Here is an 18,740-nt window from a genome sequence, read left to right as displayed (position 1 = left end):
AGCAGGAATTTATCTTCTCACAGTCTGGAGCTGTGTGGTCCCAGATCACGGTCCCATGGGGCACGGTTGGTGGCGGGAGCTCTGCTCCTGGCTTGTAGATGGCCACCTTCTCCCTCTGTCCACGCGTGGCCCAGGGGAAGAGAGAGATCGCGAGAGGAGAGGGTCAGGGCTTCGAGACGTGACATTCAGGGAACACGGTTCAGTCTGCAGCCCTGAAGTCTTCATTTATAATTTCGGTATTTTAGCTCATCCTGACTTTCTAAGACTTTACATTAGGGAATTTATTATTTCTCATGACTGTTGAGCTTCGGGCACCCCCTTGAGTCGTGCACCCAAAGAGCGGGCCCCCCTCTCCTCGCCCTGCGCCCAGCCCTGATCCTCGGCCTCTCCAGCTGATGTCCTCTTGTGGCCACTTAGGGCCCTCGACCTGATCACACTCACTCCAGACCTTAGCTTATGGGAGGACCCCTCGGCCGGGCGAAGCAGGGGGCCGTTCACAGATCGCAAACCTTCGTTCACGGAGGGATTGCGCGTGTGCCCGCCCCATCGCGAAGCGTCTCATTTCCTTCCCTCCGTTTTACAAAGCTGCTGCCCCCAGTCCGGTCCCCCTCCTTCTTTCTCCCTGACATGTTAACAAGCCTAGGAGACCCCCTCCTCCCGGGAGCATTTTACAGATGCAGAAACGGAGGCAGGCCCGTGGCGTAACTCGCCCAAGGTCTTGGAGAGAAGGGGCAGGGGCAGAGCAGAGCAGCAGCCCGGGGCTGTCCTCCGAGCTCCTTGCTGGCCTTCCGCAGGTCCCCTGCCCCTTCTGCCCACTTCACAGTTTGCCGCCTCCCTCCCCCTGAGCTGCTTCCTGCCTTCTCTCCAGCCACCATCGTTACCGAATGACTGTCTCCCTTTGGGAAGAGCCTAACGTCCTCGTGCGACGTACTGTAATGGCTCAGCTGTGGGACTTCAGTGCCCTTATATATAAAACGATGATCATAGTTGGGAAGGTCACGTTCATATGCAAAGCACTTCCCACACTCCGCGGGCAAAGTGGTGATAGCAATGCCGATCGCGATAATAATACAGCGGAGGTTTGTACACCGTCCTGTGTATCGGTCCCTTGCCCTCTCCGATAGCCCGGGTATAAGCGACTCGGGGCGTAAATGACATGCTATGTCATCATAGCCATGCAAGGAGTTTTTCCTCAATGTGAGCTACTTTTGCTTTGAGCACTTAATTAGAATCTCGTTAAGGTCATCCTAGAAATATTTGGAAGCGCAGTAGAAGTCTTCCGAAAGGAACGTTCGTTGTGTTTGATTAGAAAGGGAAATAACATGCTCGATAAATCTTAATGTGGATATTAGTTATTTTTATAAGAAATGAATATCACTTTTGCATTTCATAACCTACCTACTTGTTTCTCTAGTGATAAGCGAAAAACTTTTGACTTATTTTTTATAAATGAAAGTCTTTCTGTTCATCGCTTAGCCAAATATTTAGTTGGGCGACAAACGACATTCAATTTGCAAAATATGTTGGGTTTCTCAAGGATTAACGTGTTTTTCTTAAATCCAAAAGAGGCAAAGTTATCTGGATAAAAGCCTTTCGAAATTTAGCTTTCCTTTGTAATCACTCAGCATCTCCTACTTACATTAGCAGCACACATATCCGCGGAGAAAATAAGTGCGTAGTAGCCTGTGAGCACCTAGCCAGAGCAGGGCTTCTTTCCTGCCTTTGTTTGCCATTACTTGTAGTTCTTTAAATGAAACCATCTGTTCGGATTTAAACTTAAAGATAATGCGACTCAACAGTTGGTTGCATTATGTGTAACAACCAACTATCACTGGTAAGAGAAGGTGGGCATTTGCCAAGAAATGAGATAGTAAGTTGAGAATGGGCTCGCGTTCTAGGCCGGCTCTCAGGATTCCGTGCCCCCAGGCCCTGTGACAGTCGGCAGATGGGAGTCAGGAGGCAGGGACGGGGAGAAACCGGACCGCGCCCCTCGGTGGTGCTTTGCTTGCTGTCGCCACCTCGGGCCCTCCCGAGCCCCACGCTTGCAGCCCCCGCTCGTTCCTTGTCGTCACCTTTAGACTTCAGGTCACGACAGCACACTCGCGGTCATAGGTAGGTTGCTCTCGACTTGTAGAGTATTTTTAGAAAGAAAAGACATTTTGCTGAAAAGCTATTACTTCCAGCTTCTCTTAAAAATTGTGGATTATCAGCCCGATCTTCGTTCCTGAGGACAAGTCATCTGCGGGAGCACGGAAGCGGCTTCTCCAGAGACTTGGCGTGCTCTGGCCAGCCTGACCGTGTGCCTGTGTTTGTGCATGCTCTGGTGTGCTCTGGCGAGGTCCACATCGTGTTCCAGACGCCCACACAGGGCAGAGGCGGGACCCTGGGGTGGGACGGGCTGGCTGCAGAACCCGGTCGTGCCCCTTCCGCGAGGCACTGACCTCTCTGGAGTCTCCTTTCCCGTCTGGACCCGGGCATGAGAGAGGAACTCCTTCAGGGGAGTCACGGTGGGAGTTAAAAACAAACTTACGTGGCTGCGAGCCGCCACTCTTGCTGTTAAGTGTCCCGAGTGTCCGGCAGCCAGCACGGCACAGCGTTTCGCTGTGCACACGTCGAGCTCGCATCACTCACTCATCCATATCTTTGAGAACCAGGCCCAGTCGGGTCGGAGTGGGATGCTGCCCCGCGCCCTGCCCCAAGTGCTAACGGAGGCCCTCGTAACCATGACGACGGGTCTATCATAGTGGGCAGTGTCCTAGTTAACCTCCCTGTGGAAACGGTTCAAAATGTCGGGGGCGGAATGTTTGCTAGACATCCCTTAATGGGCATTTTAATAAAATATGTTCTCTGTACAGTGAGATCAAGCGGAGAACAGCGAGAGTCCAATTTAACCCAGGCCGAGTGAATCTAGAAGGATCCATGGAGGGTGTAGCCATGGGGCCGTTTTCCAGAAATGTTATTCCGTGCCTGAGTCTCGGTAAACACTGGGAAATCGTGAGTCCTGGAGCTGTTCTCCAAGAGGTACCTGAATCTCAGGTGTTCTGAGCCACCTCTCAGGGCTGATCTTTGTGCTGTGGGTCATCAGCTCACCTTGGAGAGGGCTGGTGTCCTTCGGAGCACTGTGAGGTCTGATCAGATGACCCTCAGGAGTCTCAGGTGGAGAGCAAGGTGCTCCCTAGACAGCGGCTCTAAATTGTCAGAGTCAGACGGATGCCAACAGAGAGGGTGCTCAGTGACGAGGTGATGGATGCAGGGAGGGGAAGAAGGAACGAGAAAATGGGAGAAGCGGCACGCGTTCATTTTAGTCTAAAAATTTACCGTGGTCGTCACCAAACGGTGCCTTGAGTCATAAGATAAGCTCCGTAAACAGGCGTTTACATTAAGCAGCGTTCCTTGCTGGTGCAACTTCTGAAACAAAACAGCTTGCAAAATGCGTTCCAGAAAACCAAACGTGTCGTCTCGTCGTGGGCTGGAAGTCAGTTACATGTGTGGAGATATTTAACTGATATTCTTTGGATCACAGGAGAAAGTGCTGCTTCATACCGCCATCAAATATTTATCAAAAGCTCAGTTATGGGGACTTTTTGAAAGGAATTGAGCTCTTCTGGAGACTGAGCACAATTTTTTTCTAGGGGTTACTAAGCCCAAATGAGTGGATGCCGGATTTAAACCCCGCTCCCAGAACGCAATCTCTTCATTTATTACTGAGATCACGTAAAGCCTCCGGTTTAAGCCCCACCGCAGGAAAACAGGTCAGACGATTTATCAGGGAGTGAAGCTGGTTTGCTGCCCTCGGTTCAGTAGAAAGCAAACCATCTCCCACGGCCAATCTGTCCTTGCTAGGACAGTGTTAATTCCCACTGCACAGGATTCTGCCTGTCGTTTGTCCTCCGTTAAGAAGCAAGATGTTTTCCGACTGACTGCATGAACCTCCAAATCATCTTTTCTTAGTCATGAGACAAGAACCACGAGCGGGCTCTGACCAAAAAGCAGAACTGTCCTTAAGAAATGACTCTGCATTTGCACCAAAGCTAGCAGGCGGTCTGCTTTGTGGTTCCACTTTTTTTTTTTTTTTTTTTTTAATTATTTGGTTTTTCTCCCACGATTTCGAGTTGCACTAGTCCATCCGTCTTTGCGTAGATCGATACGGTTCACCTGAGGAAAGGAAAACCTTTTCCTGTCTGAACCAGAAATGTCATCCCTCCTCTCTAGTCACGTTTATTTTATTTCGTGCAATGGTCTGTTCTGGGAGCAGTTTCGCCCCCAGGGGACAGCTGGCGATGCCCAGAGACATTGCTGGTTGTCACATCTTGAAGGTGAGCTGCTGCTGGCACCTGGTGGGTGGAGGCCAGGGTGCTGCTCAGCACCCTCCGTGCACAGGACGCCCCCAGAGCACAGAACCACCACGCCTGCTCCAGCGTTCACCCTCCGCCCGTGCGATTAAAATGCTGTGCGGATTCATCAAATGATCCTGGCGTCTCTTTCCTTCTTCCTTAGCCGCTAGCTCGGTTTGCTCCGCCTCCCCATCATCTCGTATAAGCGGGTTGTGTTCACTGTCTCCGTTTTCCTTCTCACTCGTCCCGACTGAAGCCCTCAGACTTGGGTTTTATCTTCGCCCCCATACAGGATGCTCCTTGATGGTCACGAGGTGCCTTCTCCTTGAATGTCCCCAAGATTAGACACCCAAGGAAACACTTGTCCCAGAAGTTTTGGTGTGGCACACCCTCGATGCCCCATGCTCTGTTTCTCCTACTCTTCTCTCAAGCATTTCCGGTGGCCCTTCCAGGTGCCCGTCCCAGCCGAGGGCGCCTCCGCCCCCCGCCCCCGGCCTCCTCCAAAGATGTTCCGTTTCCTTTTCTTCCCTTGGAGCCATCGCCCATTTAATCGGATTCATACGTAATCCCTCCTGGCTGATGCTCCCCAGACGAGCATCCCTGGCTTTGACCTTCCGCCGAAGCGGACGATTCTCTCTGCCCCTTCTAGACATTTCCTCTTGCTGCCTGGCACGTGTCGGCACTTCTCCGGCACCGGACACTCTGTCCTAGCAGGAGACACAGATTACTAGGCCACAGTCTCAGCCCTTGTGGCATTCACAGACCAGTGAAGAAGACAGACTCTGGGGCCAGAGGCCGTGTTGGTTTCAGGGCTTAGGTGGACGTCCGTCCCGCTGCGTCCCAGCAGGCAGGCTGACCGGAAGCGGCGCTCGGACTCTCTCGGTGCCTCCAATGACTCCATATCGGGGCAGCAGGAACCTTCAGGACATGTGAATTAAAGCACTTTATGAATCGTAGACCTATATTAATAAAGACTCTATTTTTAAAATAGAACCAAAAGTAGACGTTTTGAAAAGACAATCTTCAGAAGTAAATGTAAATATAATAGATATTACAAATTAATGGTAAATGTAAATTAGTAACAGGAAGAGTAAACAAAAATTAAGAGGAAATAGAAATAGAAATTTCTACTCGTCCGCATAGGAAACCCTAGACTTTCTTTTCAGCTTCGTATGTGTGAAAACTATTTCCCCAAGGATGATAAACCACTCAGGGACTAGGGGTGGTAGAGGCGGGAGCTTGTGATCTCCTGTGCTGGTCTGCCAGGGCCGCCGTAGTGACTCAGACGGGTGACTTAAACCACAGCCGTTTCTTTTTCTCACAGTCCCGGAGGCCAGAAATCCCCGGTCAGCGTTCCGGCAGGGCTGGCCGCTTCTGGGCTGGTCGCCCCCCGGCTTGCAGCTGGCCTGGGCCGGTCGCCCCCCGGCTTGCAGCTGGCCTTCACCTCCCTAAGTCTTCGCGTGGTCTTTTCCCTGCTCTATCTGTGGCCTCATTTCCTTTTCACATAAGGACACCTGTCCTGCTGGACTAGTCATACTAATGACCTATTTTAATCTTTATCACCTCTTTAAAGACCCTTTCTCCAAATACAGTACTGGGGGGTTAGGACGTCAACATGAGTTCGAGGGGACATACGTCAGCCCATAATACGCCATCCCCCAAATGCTATAAGGAGGGAGTGGTGTCTTTGGGGGGGGCGGGGCTGTAGCAGGTGTGGGGTGGCAAAGAGGAAGAATGAACCCCCAGCCTCTCTTCACTACCCCCCCTTTCCCTGGCCCTCCCATTGGTCGTCCAGCGGGAAACCAGGGGACACGGAAGGGGCCCTGCCTGCAGGTCGGCCTCCCCAGCCAGGGCCCCCCAGAGAAGGGGAAGACTGGGTGTGAGGGGCCAAGGGGAAGCGGCAGCCAGACCCTCCCCTAAGGAGCCTCCTAGTGGCGATTTCTGGGTTAGGACGGCGTCGGCCGCACCCGGTGTCGTCTGGTGTTCACTGTCCTCAGCCACAGAAATGAAATGAATTCTCGAGCTGAGACTGATTCTCGCCGCTGTCGGGTCGCCGCGGCAAGCGTCCCCTGGGAGCGGAGCCGGGTGCGGGGCCGGAGGGAGGGGTCCTGGCCGGCCGCTCTGAGCGCCGCCGCGCTGGCTGTGTCTGTCCCCTCAGGAGCCCGAGCGCCAGTACCTGCACATCGGCACCATGGTGGAGTTCGCCTTCGCGCTGGGGGCCAAGCTGACCGCCATCAACAAGCATTGCAATAGTATATTACTGGTTGAAATCTGTCCTTACAACTTTAGTGTCTGGCTATGTTTATCTTTGACAGGAGAAAGAGGAAAAACATTCTGAAATCATGCATTCAGTGTTGAGGATACTTAACCACATGGAGTAGTGCCCTAGACATCCAGCTATCTAAGAGAAACTGTCATTGGGATGAGGTACAGAGAAGAAACTAGTATATATCTCTATATCTAGATATACATAGATAGATATATAGATATATAGATAGATACATAAATAGATATATATATATAGATAGATATATAGATATATAGATTTAGATATAGATCTATATATCTATCTATCTATATCTATATCTATATCTATATCTATCTACACATATATATAGCAAGTGGACCGTAGGCTGGATTTTAGTCCCAGCGCCCCTGTCCCTTCAGCCAGGGATAAGCCGTGACATGCCCAGCCTCAGCCTCCCTGTGTCGCTTCCAGAAGCCCCTGACTGTGAGCCACTCCGTTATTTCATGGAGTGCTACCAGTAGACCTGCCTAGACGATGCATCCGGACTTCAGAGAAGTGACACAGTAAAAAAATATATATATTTTTAGATGCATCTTAGAATTGTCGGCAGAGTCACACGCTCCTGGGTCACGACCTGCGAGAATGCCAGGCTGGCAGACGCGCGCCCGCGGTTCGGAAATGGCTACGGCCTTTCGGGTCGAATGTTCAAACGTAAAAGGAAAATCCGACTTTCTTGGCAAAAAAAATTCTAATCGGTACCTTCCTTACTTTGAGTTGGTTCTTTAGCATGTTTCGTGATGACTCCCCTTTTACAAACGTTTCTCCAAAAAAAAAAAGAAAAAGCGTGTCCGCAGCCGGCAGGTTAGCCCTCGGCTGCCCGTGACGTTGGCACAGTCGCCTGCGGCCGTTCACAGCTGTCAGAGCCTCTCTGACCACTCCGTTTCTCCTGGCGACACACGTCGCGTCTTCACAGATGAGCAGTTCGACGAACCCCACCTGAGTGGCTTTTCGCTTCTCTTAGACGCCGATTCCAGCTTTTTCCAAAACCCCGATGTTTAGAGCTATTTTCGTCCTTTGCGTCTCTTGAGCAAATGGGATTCTCCTCTCCGTATGTCCACCGCATTGTCGGCGTCTGGACACGGGTTTCTTTATACCTTCTCCCCTCCTTGCATGAGGACCTGTAGCTGGGCCGCGCCGTATACAAAGATGAGGGGGTCCAGGTGGGCAGGAGGCTGCCCTGTCACCTGCCGACCACGTCGAACGAGGAGTCGTCCCTTTGACCCTGGAGATGCTTTATTGTTTTGTCAGCTCGGAAAGTGGGCTCTTCCAACTTTCATACTGCCCTCCTTTGAAAACAATAAAGAAATCTCGCATGGCAGAATGACCCTCCTATTCTCAGACGTATACGGGCCAAAATATTGCTGTCCTTCGCCGTGAGGGGAGCAGGGACAGTTACTTGCTAAGTCACATGTTTATATTCCAAGCACGGTGTTCTGGGTCTCCACCAGGGCAATGTTTTTCAAATTACTGTGAGCAGTGGAATGGGTCTCCCGCGAAGGTATTTGCTGAGTGCTGACTTTACACTGATTATTGAGTAACTAATAATAACCATCCACTCCCCACATACCAGCTCCTCTCTATTTCTAAGGAAGCCTCAGCTCAGTGTTTCACTGGGCCGTGGAATCTGCCTTTCCCCTACACCCTGGCCCTCTCCCAGGGCGCAGCTTCCCTGCTCCGCCTCGGTGCATGGCACCCTCCAGTGGCTGTTCACGGTAGGAACTGAGAAGAATGATAATGCACCCCTTCAAAAAAAAAAAAAAAAAGATGATGTTGCAAATAAGAAGAGCCGACTTCGCTCCTGACCTCCTTTCTGTATGTTAAGCTGTAGAGTCAGTTAATGGGAACCACAAATTGAGCACAGGCTTGCACTGGAGGAGAGATCGCCCCATTGCCGGCAGTAACCACCCCGGTTCTCCCCGCCCCCAGCCGCTGGCGAGCAGGACTCAGAGCCACCAGAAGAAAAGCTGAAGTAGAGGGGCTGAGGTCACCCGCTGGCAGCCAGCAGCTGGTGCCTGGGCACTCCGCCCCGTGTGGCAGAGCTGGAATGAATGATTGGGGGTGCCCAAGGCAGAGGTGTTGAGTTTTATTGAGCATTCCGCAAGCACGGGAGAGTTTTTTTCCCACCTTAGAAAATGTAATTTGGTGGAACAGTGTTTGTACCGAGTTTCCTGCCTGCCTCTCCATTGCCAAGAGGAAGCTTTGCCTGAAATCCATAACAAGGCATAGCACACGAAGCACTTCGGCAGCAGGAAATGAAAACTCTCAGAAACGCCCTCAAGAATCAAAGCGATTAGGCACCTGCAGCAAGGTGGGGGGCCCAGATCTGGGAGGGAGTGAGAACGAGGTAAACGACCCATCGAGGCCACATCTCCCTTTGTATGTCTGCCCCGCCTCCGTGCCATTGCGTAAAACTGGGTCTGTGTGCGTGAGCTGAGCTCTTGCGACAAGGACTCGTCCTAGCCCGTGCACTGGGGGCGGGGGATGAACCCCTGCCTGTTCCTGACTGGAGAAGCTGATCAGAATTTTGAAGCTTTGGCGCCTGGTGGCAGATGCCATCTCAGTATCCCATCCGGCGTCAACGTGCACCTGCCCTTAGGTGTATATATGTAATGACCACGGTTTTATAATCACAATTACCAAGAGGGGCCACTCAGAGCAACTGTCACCTTCGTGGTGGCCCAAGGCGCCTCATTGTCTGAAGAAGTACGCCAGGAATCCGAGAAACCCACCAACATGCCTGCCTTGGCGAGAGCTCGGCCAGCTGGGCTGAAGAGAAATGATTCGTGAATTTCCTGAGCGACCTTTGGTGGAGTCCCCTGGAGAATCACAGTTTGTGGGGAGGCTTATTCCCCAGAGGTTGGGTTGTCTTCATTCTGATGGGCACAGAGCCTTAAGGCTGCTACATGGGAGCCAAGACTCGAAGCAGCCAAACCTGACAGGCCTTCCAGAGCTTGTGTGGAGACCGTCCATGGGTCACCTTTGCTCCCTGGGGGCGAGGGTCTGCCCTGGGATCCCCTGCAAACACGAGGCTCTAGGGAATACAAAACTGTTGGAAAATAATATAATTATCATCTCCTGCCTAAGATTATATAGCAGCATAGAAAAACTATAACCCGTATGAGCTGCTTTTCCATGTTTGGGGTTTCAAACTGCCCTGTTGGTATGTACACAACAAACGTTTACTAATTACCAAAAAAAGAAGAAAAAAAAAACAATTGTATCATAACGTTTGGTTCTTGAAGCATAATTAATTTGTTATTGTGAAATAAATGGACATACGAGAATGAATCAAGGTCCAGAAGGGGTGGGGGAAGTCAAACCAACATTGTAATGTTTTTGAGATAATAAAATGAGAAGAATCGTTTGCCTTGCTTTAGAGTTCTGTGGGTTGGGGAGGGTTTGGTGATGAGGATTTTAGATGACCTGGTGAGATTCTGTGTTTGTGACAAGCGCAGCAGTTCAGACCTCGGTGACACAGTTCTGCTGTGCCGCAGGCATGAACCACGGCCCCGTGATCGCTGGTGTGATCGGCGCCCAGAAGCCACAGTATGACATCTGGGGCAACACCGTCAACGTGGCCAGCAGGATGGACAGCACCGGAGTCCTGGACAAGATACAGGTAGCTCAGTCTGCTCTGCCGTCACGGGTCGTGTCTGTCCTCTTGGGAACCGTCAATGAGTACAGTAGTAATTATACTAATATATTAAAACAAAGGAATAACCTTGAGAGAACCTTGAAAAAAGTTTGACATTTACTTACATTTTTTTTTTATGGGGGGAATGTGAATTTATTTCTGTATTAACTATTAAGAATAATTAAAAAGCGTAACAATATCAAGGTCACTGCAGTTGTGACTACAGTGACCAGCGTGGCAGCAGGACAGCTGAGTGGGACGTGCAGGAGTTAAACCCGTCCCTCCCCTCTGCCTCCTGGCCAAACACCTTTCAAAAGGTGTCACGAGGGAGAGGGACTGTGTACCCCAAACCACAGGTAACCCCGCCTTCCTCAGGAGGAACGAGGGACCTGGAGCTGCTGGGGGAGAGGGAGGGAGGGTCACGGGACATGCGGAATGGCCACGCTCGACTGGACTGGAATGGGACGAGGACATGTAGAAGTGACTGGAAACACTGGGATCCGCCCGAGGGAGAGACTGGGGAGACCCTGACAATGAGTGGAGGCGGCGAGCATGCGCCCGCCGGGCCCGAGCCGGGCACCGAGAGCCAGCAAGGGGCAGGGTGTGCGCATGTGCGCGTGTGTGGATGTATGCGCATGTGCGTGTGTGTGCGTGTGTGGATGTGTGTGCGTGTGCGTGTGTGTGCGCGTGTGGATGTGTGTGCGTGCGTGCGTGGATGTGTGTGCATGTGGATGTGTGCGCGTGCGTGTGTGGATGTGTGTGTATGTGTGTGCCTGTGTGGATGTGTGTGTGCGCGTGCGTGTGTGGATGTGTGTGTGTGCACGTATGTGTGCGTGTGCGTGCATGTGTGGATGTGTGTGTGCATGTGTGCGTGTGTGGATGTGTGTGTGCGTGTGTGTGCGTGTGCGCGTGTGCGTGTGTGCGCGTGTGTGTGCCTGTGTGGATGTGTGTGCGCGCGCGTGTGTGTGGATGTGTGTGCGTGTGTGCGTGTGTGTGGATGTGTGTGTGCGCGTATGTGTGCGTGTGTGTGCGTGTGCGCGTGTGGATGTGTGTGTGCGTGTGCATGCGTGTGTGTGTGCCTGTGTGTCTGTGCCCAGCTTTCTCTCTGCCTCACCCTCAAAGAGCAATCGTTCCGCATTCCGCCCCAGCGACGCTGTGTCTGCAAGATGAATTCCTGCCAAACGGCAAATGTGTGTGAAAATCACTGGACACAAATAATAGGCTTTATCTGTTTCAGTCCTTCAGAAACGCGATGAGCCCGGCTCTGTGGGCCTCATCTGGGCCGAGGTCCTCCCACAGCCTCGCTCCTTAAAACTGCGATAGAGACTCAGAGACTGTGAACGTCTGCGGGAGGCACCTGTCCCAGGGCCCCCGAGAACCGGCGTGTCACTGACCCTCGACTTTCTCCCTTGCCCTTCACACTGCGCCACCTCATTTACCCAAGACGAGTCCCTGTCTGTGTCCTTCCTAAAGCATGTCGTTAACTTTTATTGAACTGAGACGTTACTTCAAAGCGTCCGCCTTCTTCCCATCAGATTCTTAGTCGCCAGTTGTGGAAAAGCCAGCGACATCCGACAAAGAGAAAGGAGACAGAACAAGGAAAGGGTCGGGAGGGAGAGAGGAAATGTCCCGCCTGCTGGTCCCCGGGGCCCAACGGAGCTCCCGGGACTGCAGGCCCGAACTACGGCCACTGCCTGTGGCGATGGCCCAGCTGCCCTTCGCCTCGTAGCCCTTGCTGGGAGAGGTCTGCCACCTCGCAGCCCAGCCCAGCCGCGCCCTGATGGCACCACGGCTTCCCGAGACTCTACGTGTGCGTCCCTAGCCACTCCTAGTGCCCAGGGGCGCTCCAGCCATCCCGCACCACCCAGGCGCTTCTGTCTGGGTGGACAGAGAGGCAGGCCCCTACCGAGGACACGCGTGCCCCCACCGCACACCTGGACATTCAGAAGGTGGGAGGTACCTGTGACCAGCCCTCTGAGAGAGCGGCCTCAGGGGGTTGGGGTCGGCATAGCTGTCTGAGAGAGGCCGGTCAGGGAGAGCGCTCCCTCCCGGAGCTCGTAAATGCCCCGCAGGTCAGTGTCGAATGTCTGTGTGTGTCTGAAAGGACATCGGGCATCATGAAATGGCACGTGACTTGGTGCAGAGCAGCCACCGGGACAGTCTCTGGGCCCCGAGCCCCGGGAAGGAGAAACGACAGGTTTCTGCTGGTCAGGAGCGAAGTGAGTCCGTAAGCCCGTGCGTGTGCACTCAGCGCACGGCTGGCAGGCTGGCGTGGGCAGGTGTCCTTCCCTGGGGGTGGAGCTCACTACCGTGCCCATAGCAACAGCAGAGCATGGCACAGGAAGGCAGGGGGCTATGCTCAGCACGGGTAGGTAGCCAATTGCAAAATTAACCTCCGGGCGCCAGGCCATGCTTGTTCTCTGGGCGGAGGGTCGGCGGTCACGTCTGTGGGATTCACCCCGATTCCGATTGTCCCCAAGAACTCCGATCAGGGGAACATATTTGTCATCGGAGTTTCTCGACTCCGTCTGTGTTCTTCCGAAGACCCTGCTGAATCCGAAGACCCTGCTCTCCTGCTGGCTTCGTGCCCGGGCTGCACCTGTCCTCCTCTGGGACTTGGGACAAGGGCCAGTCAGGGGATGGCGGGACATGAGTGTCTGGCACCTGGGTCCCCCTTTTCATCCTGCTTCCCCCCAAGGACCTGCATTCGGACCGCGAGCTAGCAGCTGGCCTCTGGGTCACGTTGCAGAGGACAGGGTGCTCTTTCTAGCTCTTTCCCGTGGCCTGCCCTTGAGATCTTTACTGGAGCCCTTCAGCCTTACCTGCGGGAGGCCCCGGTGTGTGCTGGCTTCTCTAAGCACAGCCTCCTGTGGCTTTGATGACTCTGCCCCAGTCCAGGACAGCGTCTGCCCAGGGGGCCTCTAAGCATCTGCCCAAGGGCTCATGGCCAACGCCACTGCCCCGACCCTTCATCAGCACCGACCGGGGCCCTTGCCACAAACAAAATCACATCATGGCATCGCCGCATTGTGCGCAAGCCTGTCTGGCTCACGCGTGTCACCCACATGCCGAGTTGCCCAGGGCCGTGCGGGTGTCATGTCCATGTCCTCTGATGAAGTGGGACAAAATCCCTTCTCTTCCTCTGCTTTCGTGCAAGGTCCCAAAGCAGCAGCATTTCCAGGGATTCTGGGGGGACAGCTCCCCCACCGCCCAAGACCCGATCCCTCCAGGGGGCCATGGCTGGGGGCTGCACACCCATAGGCGGGTCTTCTCTCACCTTAGGAGACAGGCCTGTGCATCTCACCCGTCCTCTGCCTGAGAAAATGTCTTTTGCGGGAGGCTCCTAAACACTCAAGCAGATGGCCCGGGTGGGCTGGGGCCTCACCCCCCAGACGGAATCCCCCGAGGGGGCCAGAGGGCAGGCCCAAGCGGAGACAATGCAAGGCTTCATGCAGGACAGGGCCTCTCCTGTCTTACCCAGCAGGTGTCACTGCCCTCTGACCCAGCAGCACCCGAAAGCGATGCGGCCGCTGGGCTCCTCGCCTCCTGGAGAAATGGCAGGAAGTAAAGAGTCTTGTCACGTTGACAGGCTGCAAGGGAGGGGCTCGCTCCCTGAGCAGCCACGTCAACCAGGAAGGAGGACACGCTCCCTGACCCACATGTCGTGCGTGTATTACGGCCAGAGCAACGTCCGGAATCATTAGCCTTAGGTCATTTTATCCATATGCATTAAACCTGACACATGTGGCCATTTGCAGGAGCTGACTGTGCTTCTCAGGGTATCTCTTAATTTTATTAAGATCTATTTTCACTATGTATTATTTCCTGAAAAGACATTCATGACCGTTTGTAAGCATCATCCAACATCCTACCATTCCAGCATATTTTGATTTGTTTTTTTTTTCTAGGTCTCTGATAAGTGCGTGATTAATTTTCACATGGCGGATATCCTAGTGGGTACCCAGGCTTAATTTTTTAGGGGAGGTGGGAGTTAGAAATTATTCCATTATCTCATCCACGATATTGATCACAATCGCATCATAGTCCACTTAACCCTGGAGATGACTTGAATTTTAGGTGTTTCTAGTTCTCACTACCGCAGCACTGAATTTGACAACCTTAAATTTTTTTTTTCTTTCTTCTCATGGATTAGTCTTTCGACTAATTTCTCAGGAGTGGAATTGATGGATCAAAGAACATGAACATTTTGGGGGCTCTTCATCCTTATAGGCAAATGGCCTTTCCAACGGGCCGTGTTGCTCTCCGCCCTGAACGCTTTCCGTTTTCCATGCGCTTCTAGGTGACGGAGGAGACCAGCCTCATCCTGCAGACCCTGGGGTACACGTGCACGTGTCGAGGAATAATCAACGTGAAAGGGAAGGGGGAGCTGAAGACGTACTTCGTGAACACGGAGATGTCTGGGTCCCTGTCCCAGAGCAACCTGGCTGCCTGAAGAGTCGCCGTGTCGGTGGGAAGACCGTGTTTTCAGGAAGGTACAATGCACTTTCTGACTGCAACTTTTGTCCCTCGTTTCTTGATGTGCGTGCTCTGTCCTGTCCTCTGGAGCCTCTGCAGACTCATTCCTGTGACCCGGTGGCATTCCGTTTGGTGTGTGACGTGTGCCAAGATCGCTCTGCCACTTGCACTGTGCTTACTCCTAAAGACAAGAGAAAGGAGTGTGAGAGAGAGGAGAAACGTTCACAGAGCCGCCACGGACGGTGGAGGCGAAACGAACACACATTCTTAAGGCAATAAAACTAGCGGGTGTATATTATCTTCTGGTGCATGTTCTTTTCTGGAAAATGTGGTAGCTTGAGTCTCATTAAAACACACAGTGTCTGTGAATAAGTTGATTCTCTCAGCCCACGTGGAATCCGACTGTGTCCACCAGGGTCTCATCGCCAGTGGCTGTCCGTGGGCCCCCTCGGGACCTGTGGCTTTGTCACCTTGCTCTGTTGTGTCGTGCCGGCAGCACGTAGCCATCCATCACCGGAATTAGTTCTCACAACCTAGGACCAGTTTTGTACCCGACGCATCTGATGTTTTGATGCCATTGTCTTTTGTAAGGTTAATTCATTAAAAGTTTCATGTACTTTGGGTCACAGTGTCTGTATCCACTCGCCCTTCCTTCTTTCTCCTGTGGTGTGCTCCAGACTAGAGGTTTGCAGGTTTGCTTTCCATCTATTCTTCCTGTTGACAGTTGCTTCGGAAAGCGCCTTCCAGAAGCAAAGATTGAAATGTCCTTGAGTCACTCAGATTAGGACAAAGTTTGCGATGCAGAAAAAATCGGCGAGGCAGAAGAAGGGAAGCACGCCCCATGTGTCAAGGGGTCTGCTTTTCATCCCGGCATCTCCAGAGAGCATTTTTCAGAGAAATATTTGAATATTAAAAAGGTTCTCTGTGAGCAGCAACACCCCGTGTCTGTCCACTGACTGTGGTCTACCATACTCCTTTGATAAGCTGTCAGACACAGGCCGCAGAAGGATAATTTGGAATAACTATGTCAGTTAGCAATCAACAGTTTGAACAAACCGGGAGAAACTGCCAAGCCCCACAAGCTGCCCATTATGTCTCAGGAGGCAAGAGAAGGCACAGAGCCTTCAAGTCGGAAGACCTGGCGGATTTGGTTCTAGTAAATTCGACTTTAAAGTTTCGGATTTTTCTTCACATAAAGAAGTCATACTTAGCCAAAGGGTGAAAATGAACACGGTAGTGTGTAAAGTAATGTTTAAAGCAAAGCCACAGGTACTGGGCTGGTTGGGCAAACCAGGTTTATTTTCTTGGCTCAGGGTCGCATCTGTAACAGGCAGGGGGCCCCACTGTCTGTTGGGGGGCAGCCTCTCCCTGGGGGCATGGACTTGCAGCCCGAGCCCCCAGTTTGAGGGCCGACTCTGATGTTTTACTAGCTGTGCGACTGTGAACACGTCTGTCGGTCTCTCTCAGGACCTTCCCCTCGCGGGTTGTCAGTGGCATCAGGCCCGGTTAAACGAGCTGCTGACTGACCCAGCCTGGCAGGCACAGGGCCAAGTCGTGCGAGCACGTTCACGGCACTGACATGGTGGCCCCGTGGGGACCTGGGCCCCGTCTCGGTTCAGAGCGCTCATAGAAACTAGTAACTGGCTTTCATGGCCGAAATGGGACTATGGCGTGTCTCCTTCAAGTGTCCGCTCAATCAGGATTTTTGATCCTATAAATGCAACTCAGCATCGGCCTCGATGCACCTAATTCTCCGAAAGGGCGACGGAAAGAAGAAAAAGCATGAGGGCGTCTGTCTTCCCTCTACCCAAACCCGTGCGGGGATGCTCGGGGCCAGCGACTCCGAACCGGCCTCGTGCATCGTCTGTGGCAAGACCGGCAGCTGCGCCTGCGGGCTCTCCGTCCCTCGGCGCCTGCAGCACCCGGCCCAGGCCACTTTATGTCACCTGCCCTGAGTGGATACCCGCAGCTGGGTGATTCACCAAGCGCTCTGAAACGCGCCCCCCGCCACGTGCCGAATTTGGTGAAAAGAACTCGAGAGAAGAATTGTTTTCTTCCCAAAGCTGTCTCACCAGTCGTATCAAACAACAGACCTTTTAAAGCAGTCAAGGTCATCATCAGTCTGCTCTGCAAAGGTCTGTGCATACGCGGCGTCTCTCAAAGTGCAGTCCCCAACCAGCAGCATCGGCCTCACCTGGAACGTGTTAGAGATGCAGATTCTCGGGCCGCAACCCGGACCTGCCATGTTCCATTTAGATGCCACGTTCTCCAGGTGATTCTGCCCCGCAGCTGAGCCTGAGACCCTCTGCATCTCACGAATGAGGAAAGAGGTGCAGAGAGGTCCCGGGGTTGTTCAAAGGGCCCCAGGTGATCGGTGACTGAGACGCGACTAGAATGGAAAAGTGCCTGTCCCCTGAAATCTGAAAGTGTGACTCCTGGTCCAAGCGCCTCAAGCTGTGGCAACCACAGAATTCCTGTGAGCAAGCCCTGGGAACCAGGGGTCTAGCAGTTCACGCCCACCCACCCACGGACCCTGCGCCAGCGGGGAGGTGAGACGCCTCACAGCCCCCTCGACCTCATGACAAATGCCTCAGTCCGGTCCCCCCAAACTGCAGTGGTTTCAACACATCTGTTTAGAGATGTCTGCGATGTTCCTTTTCCTGAGGGCCGCCACCGCCACTTTCCAGACAAGTCCTTTGAGTGCGTGTATCTCTTTGATAAGGTGAATTCATGGGCAGTCGTGGGCTGGCTTTAGGTGGTAAAAGTCAGGATGCCGAGGGACATGCATTCATTCCCAACGACCATGAGAACTTTTGAAACCTTGCCCAACTCAAGTCCTGCTTTTTAAAAGTAGTGGAAAGTTAAGGACCAGGATCTGACTTAAAGGAAATGAAAATAATTTAGTTCGATGCTAATGTCTTGCAGTTTCTTTCAGACAAAGGCACTTCTTAGGAAGGCCTTGTCTTTCTTAGTGATCAAGACCAAAAAAAGTAATTTATAAAAATTTTCATAACCAAAACTTTATATATTTTCTATTACATTATAAATATGGTTGAATTCACTCAAAGGCATTCCAAATATACTACTGCTATTTGGGGAAGTAAATAGAAAATGAAAAAAAAACTTTTTTTCAAAACAATAAAGAAATATTTACAAGTCACTCAGCCTTGAAATTACTAGCAGTTTAGTGTCATGTGTCCCTAGAGAATCGAAATAATGAAACCGGCAGTGGAGGAATGGTGTGGAAATTAATTAGACTACCTGCCCACGAACGGCTAAGCTGTGGGAAGTTTAATCGGCCTAGATGAAGGGTGACTTCTACGGGATCCATTCGTTAAAAATACAGCCAGTATCTTAATACTCGAATAAGTTCCCAATTATCTGCACAAACATCCGCAACTTAGGCTAAAAGCATCTGCTTCTAAAAAGAAAACTGTTGGAAGCAGCAGTCGCTGCCCCTGCGGTGGGGGTGTCCTGGCCGAGCCTGGGCACATTGCTTCCCGCAGGTGTTGGAGCCCCCCACCCCCACCTTGCCAATGACGGAGTGTGGGCTCCAGGTGAGGCGTCTGCCCCACGCCCAGCAGCGGGAAACCAGAAGCCCGGGTGTTGCCCGAGTCCGTCGGACACTAACGTCCAGTCTCTTCCCATGACCTGTGACTGCTTCTCCCTGGGGGAGTGACGGGGGTATCGCTGCCACCACCGAGGCCACCTGTCCATCCTGGGCCTTCCCCCTGTATTGTGCAAAATTCTGGCGGCCCAGACCTCTGGGGAGAACGTGAGTGGCAGAGCCGGGACTGTCAGGCCCGGGGCGCGCTGCTCCCCAGCGCCTCCCCCGGGACGCCCTGCGCACAAGGACACCGACCGCTGGCAGTGGCAGCAGCTCCCAGTTTTATTCAGGTGCTCGCGGAGCGCCGGGCTCCAGCACCGTCTCCTCTGAAACGGTCTCGCGTGCAAACCGCCGCGCCCGAGGTCCCCCGGGCGGCAGGCG

General features: G+C 52.7%; 2 protein-coding genes across 2 annotated transcripts in view; one reads left to right on the top strand and one right to left on the bottom strand.

Annotated features, from left to right (window-relative positions):
- ADCY2 (adenylate cyclase 2) overlaps nucleotides 1-15,373 on the top strand; it is a 299,856-nt gene extending 284,483 nt beyond the window's left edge. Inside the window, exons 23-26 of the mRNA XM_015593413.1 lie at nucleotides 6,493-6,586; nucleotides 8,407-8,411; nucleotides 10,121-10,261; nucleotides 14,577-15,373. Coding sequence (XP_015448899.1) covers nucleotides 6,493-6,586; nucleotides 8,407-8,411; nucleotides 10,121-10,261; nucleotides 14,577-14,729 — 393 coding nt within the window. The 3' untranslated portion in view covers nucleotides 14,730-15,373. The remainder of the gene's footprint in view (nucleotides 1-6,492; nucleotides 6,587-8,406; nucleotides 8,412-10,120; nucleotides 10,262-14,576) is intronic.
- The window catches only part of CUNH5orf49 (chromosome unknown C5orf49 homolog), a 13,047-nt gene continuing 9,103 nt past the window's right edge, over nucleotides 14,797-18,740 (bottom strand). The window contains exon 3 of the mRNA XM_015593437.2: nucleotides 14,797-14,933. Coding sequence (XP_015448923.1) covers nucleotides 14,928-14,933 — 6 coding nt within the window. The 3' untranslated portion in view covers nucleotides 14,797-14,927. The remainder of the gene's footprint in view (nucleotides 14,934-18,740) is intronic.

The sequence above is a fragment of the Pteropus alecto genome, unplaced genomic scaffold (assembly GCF_000325575.1).
Source record: "Pteropus alecto unplaced genomic scaffold, ASM32557v1 scaffold137, whole genome shotgun sequence".
Lineage (NCBI taxonomy): Eukaryota > Metazoa > Chordata > Mammalia > Chiroptera > Pteropodidae > Pteropus > Pteropus alecto.
The sequence above is the reverse complement of the archived record's forward strand: the minus strand, read 5'-3'. Positions and strand labels throughout refer to the sequence as shown.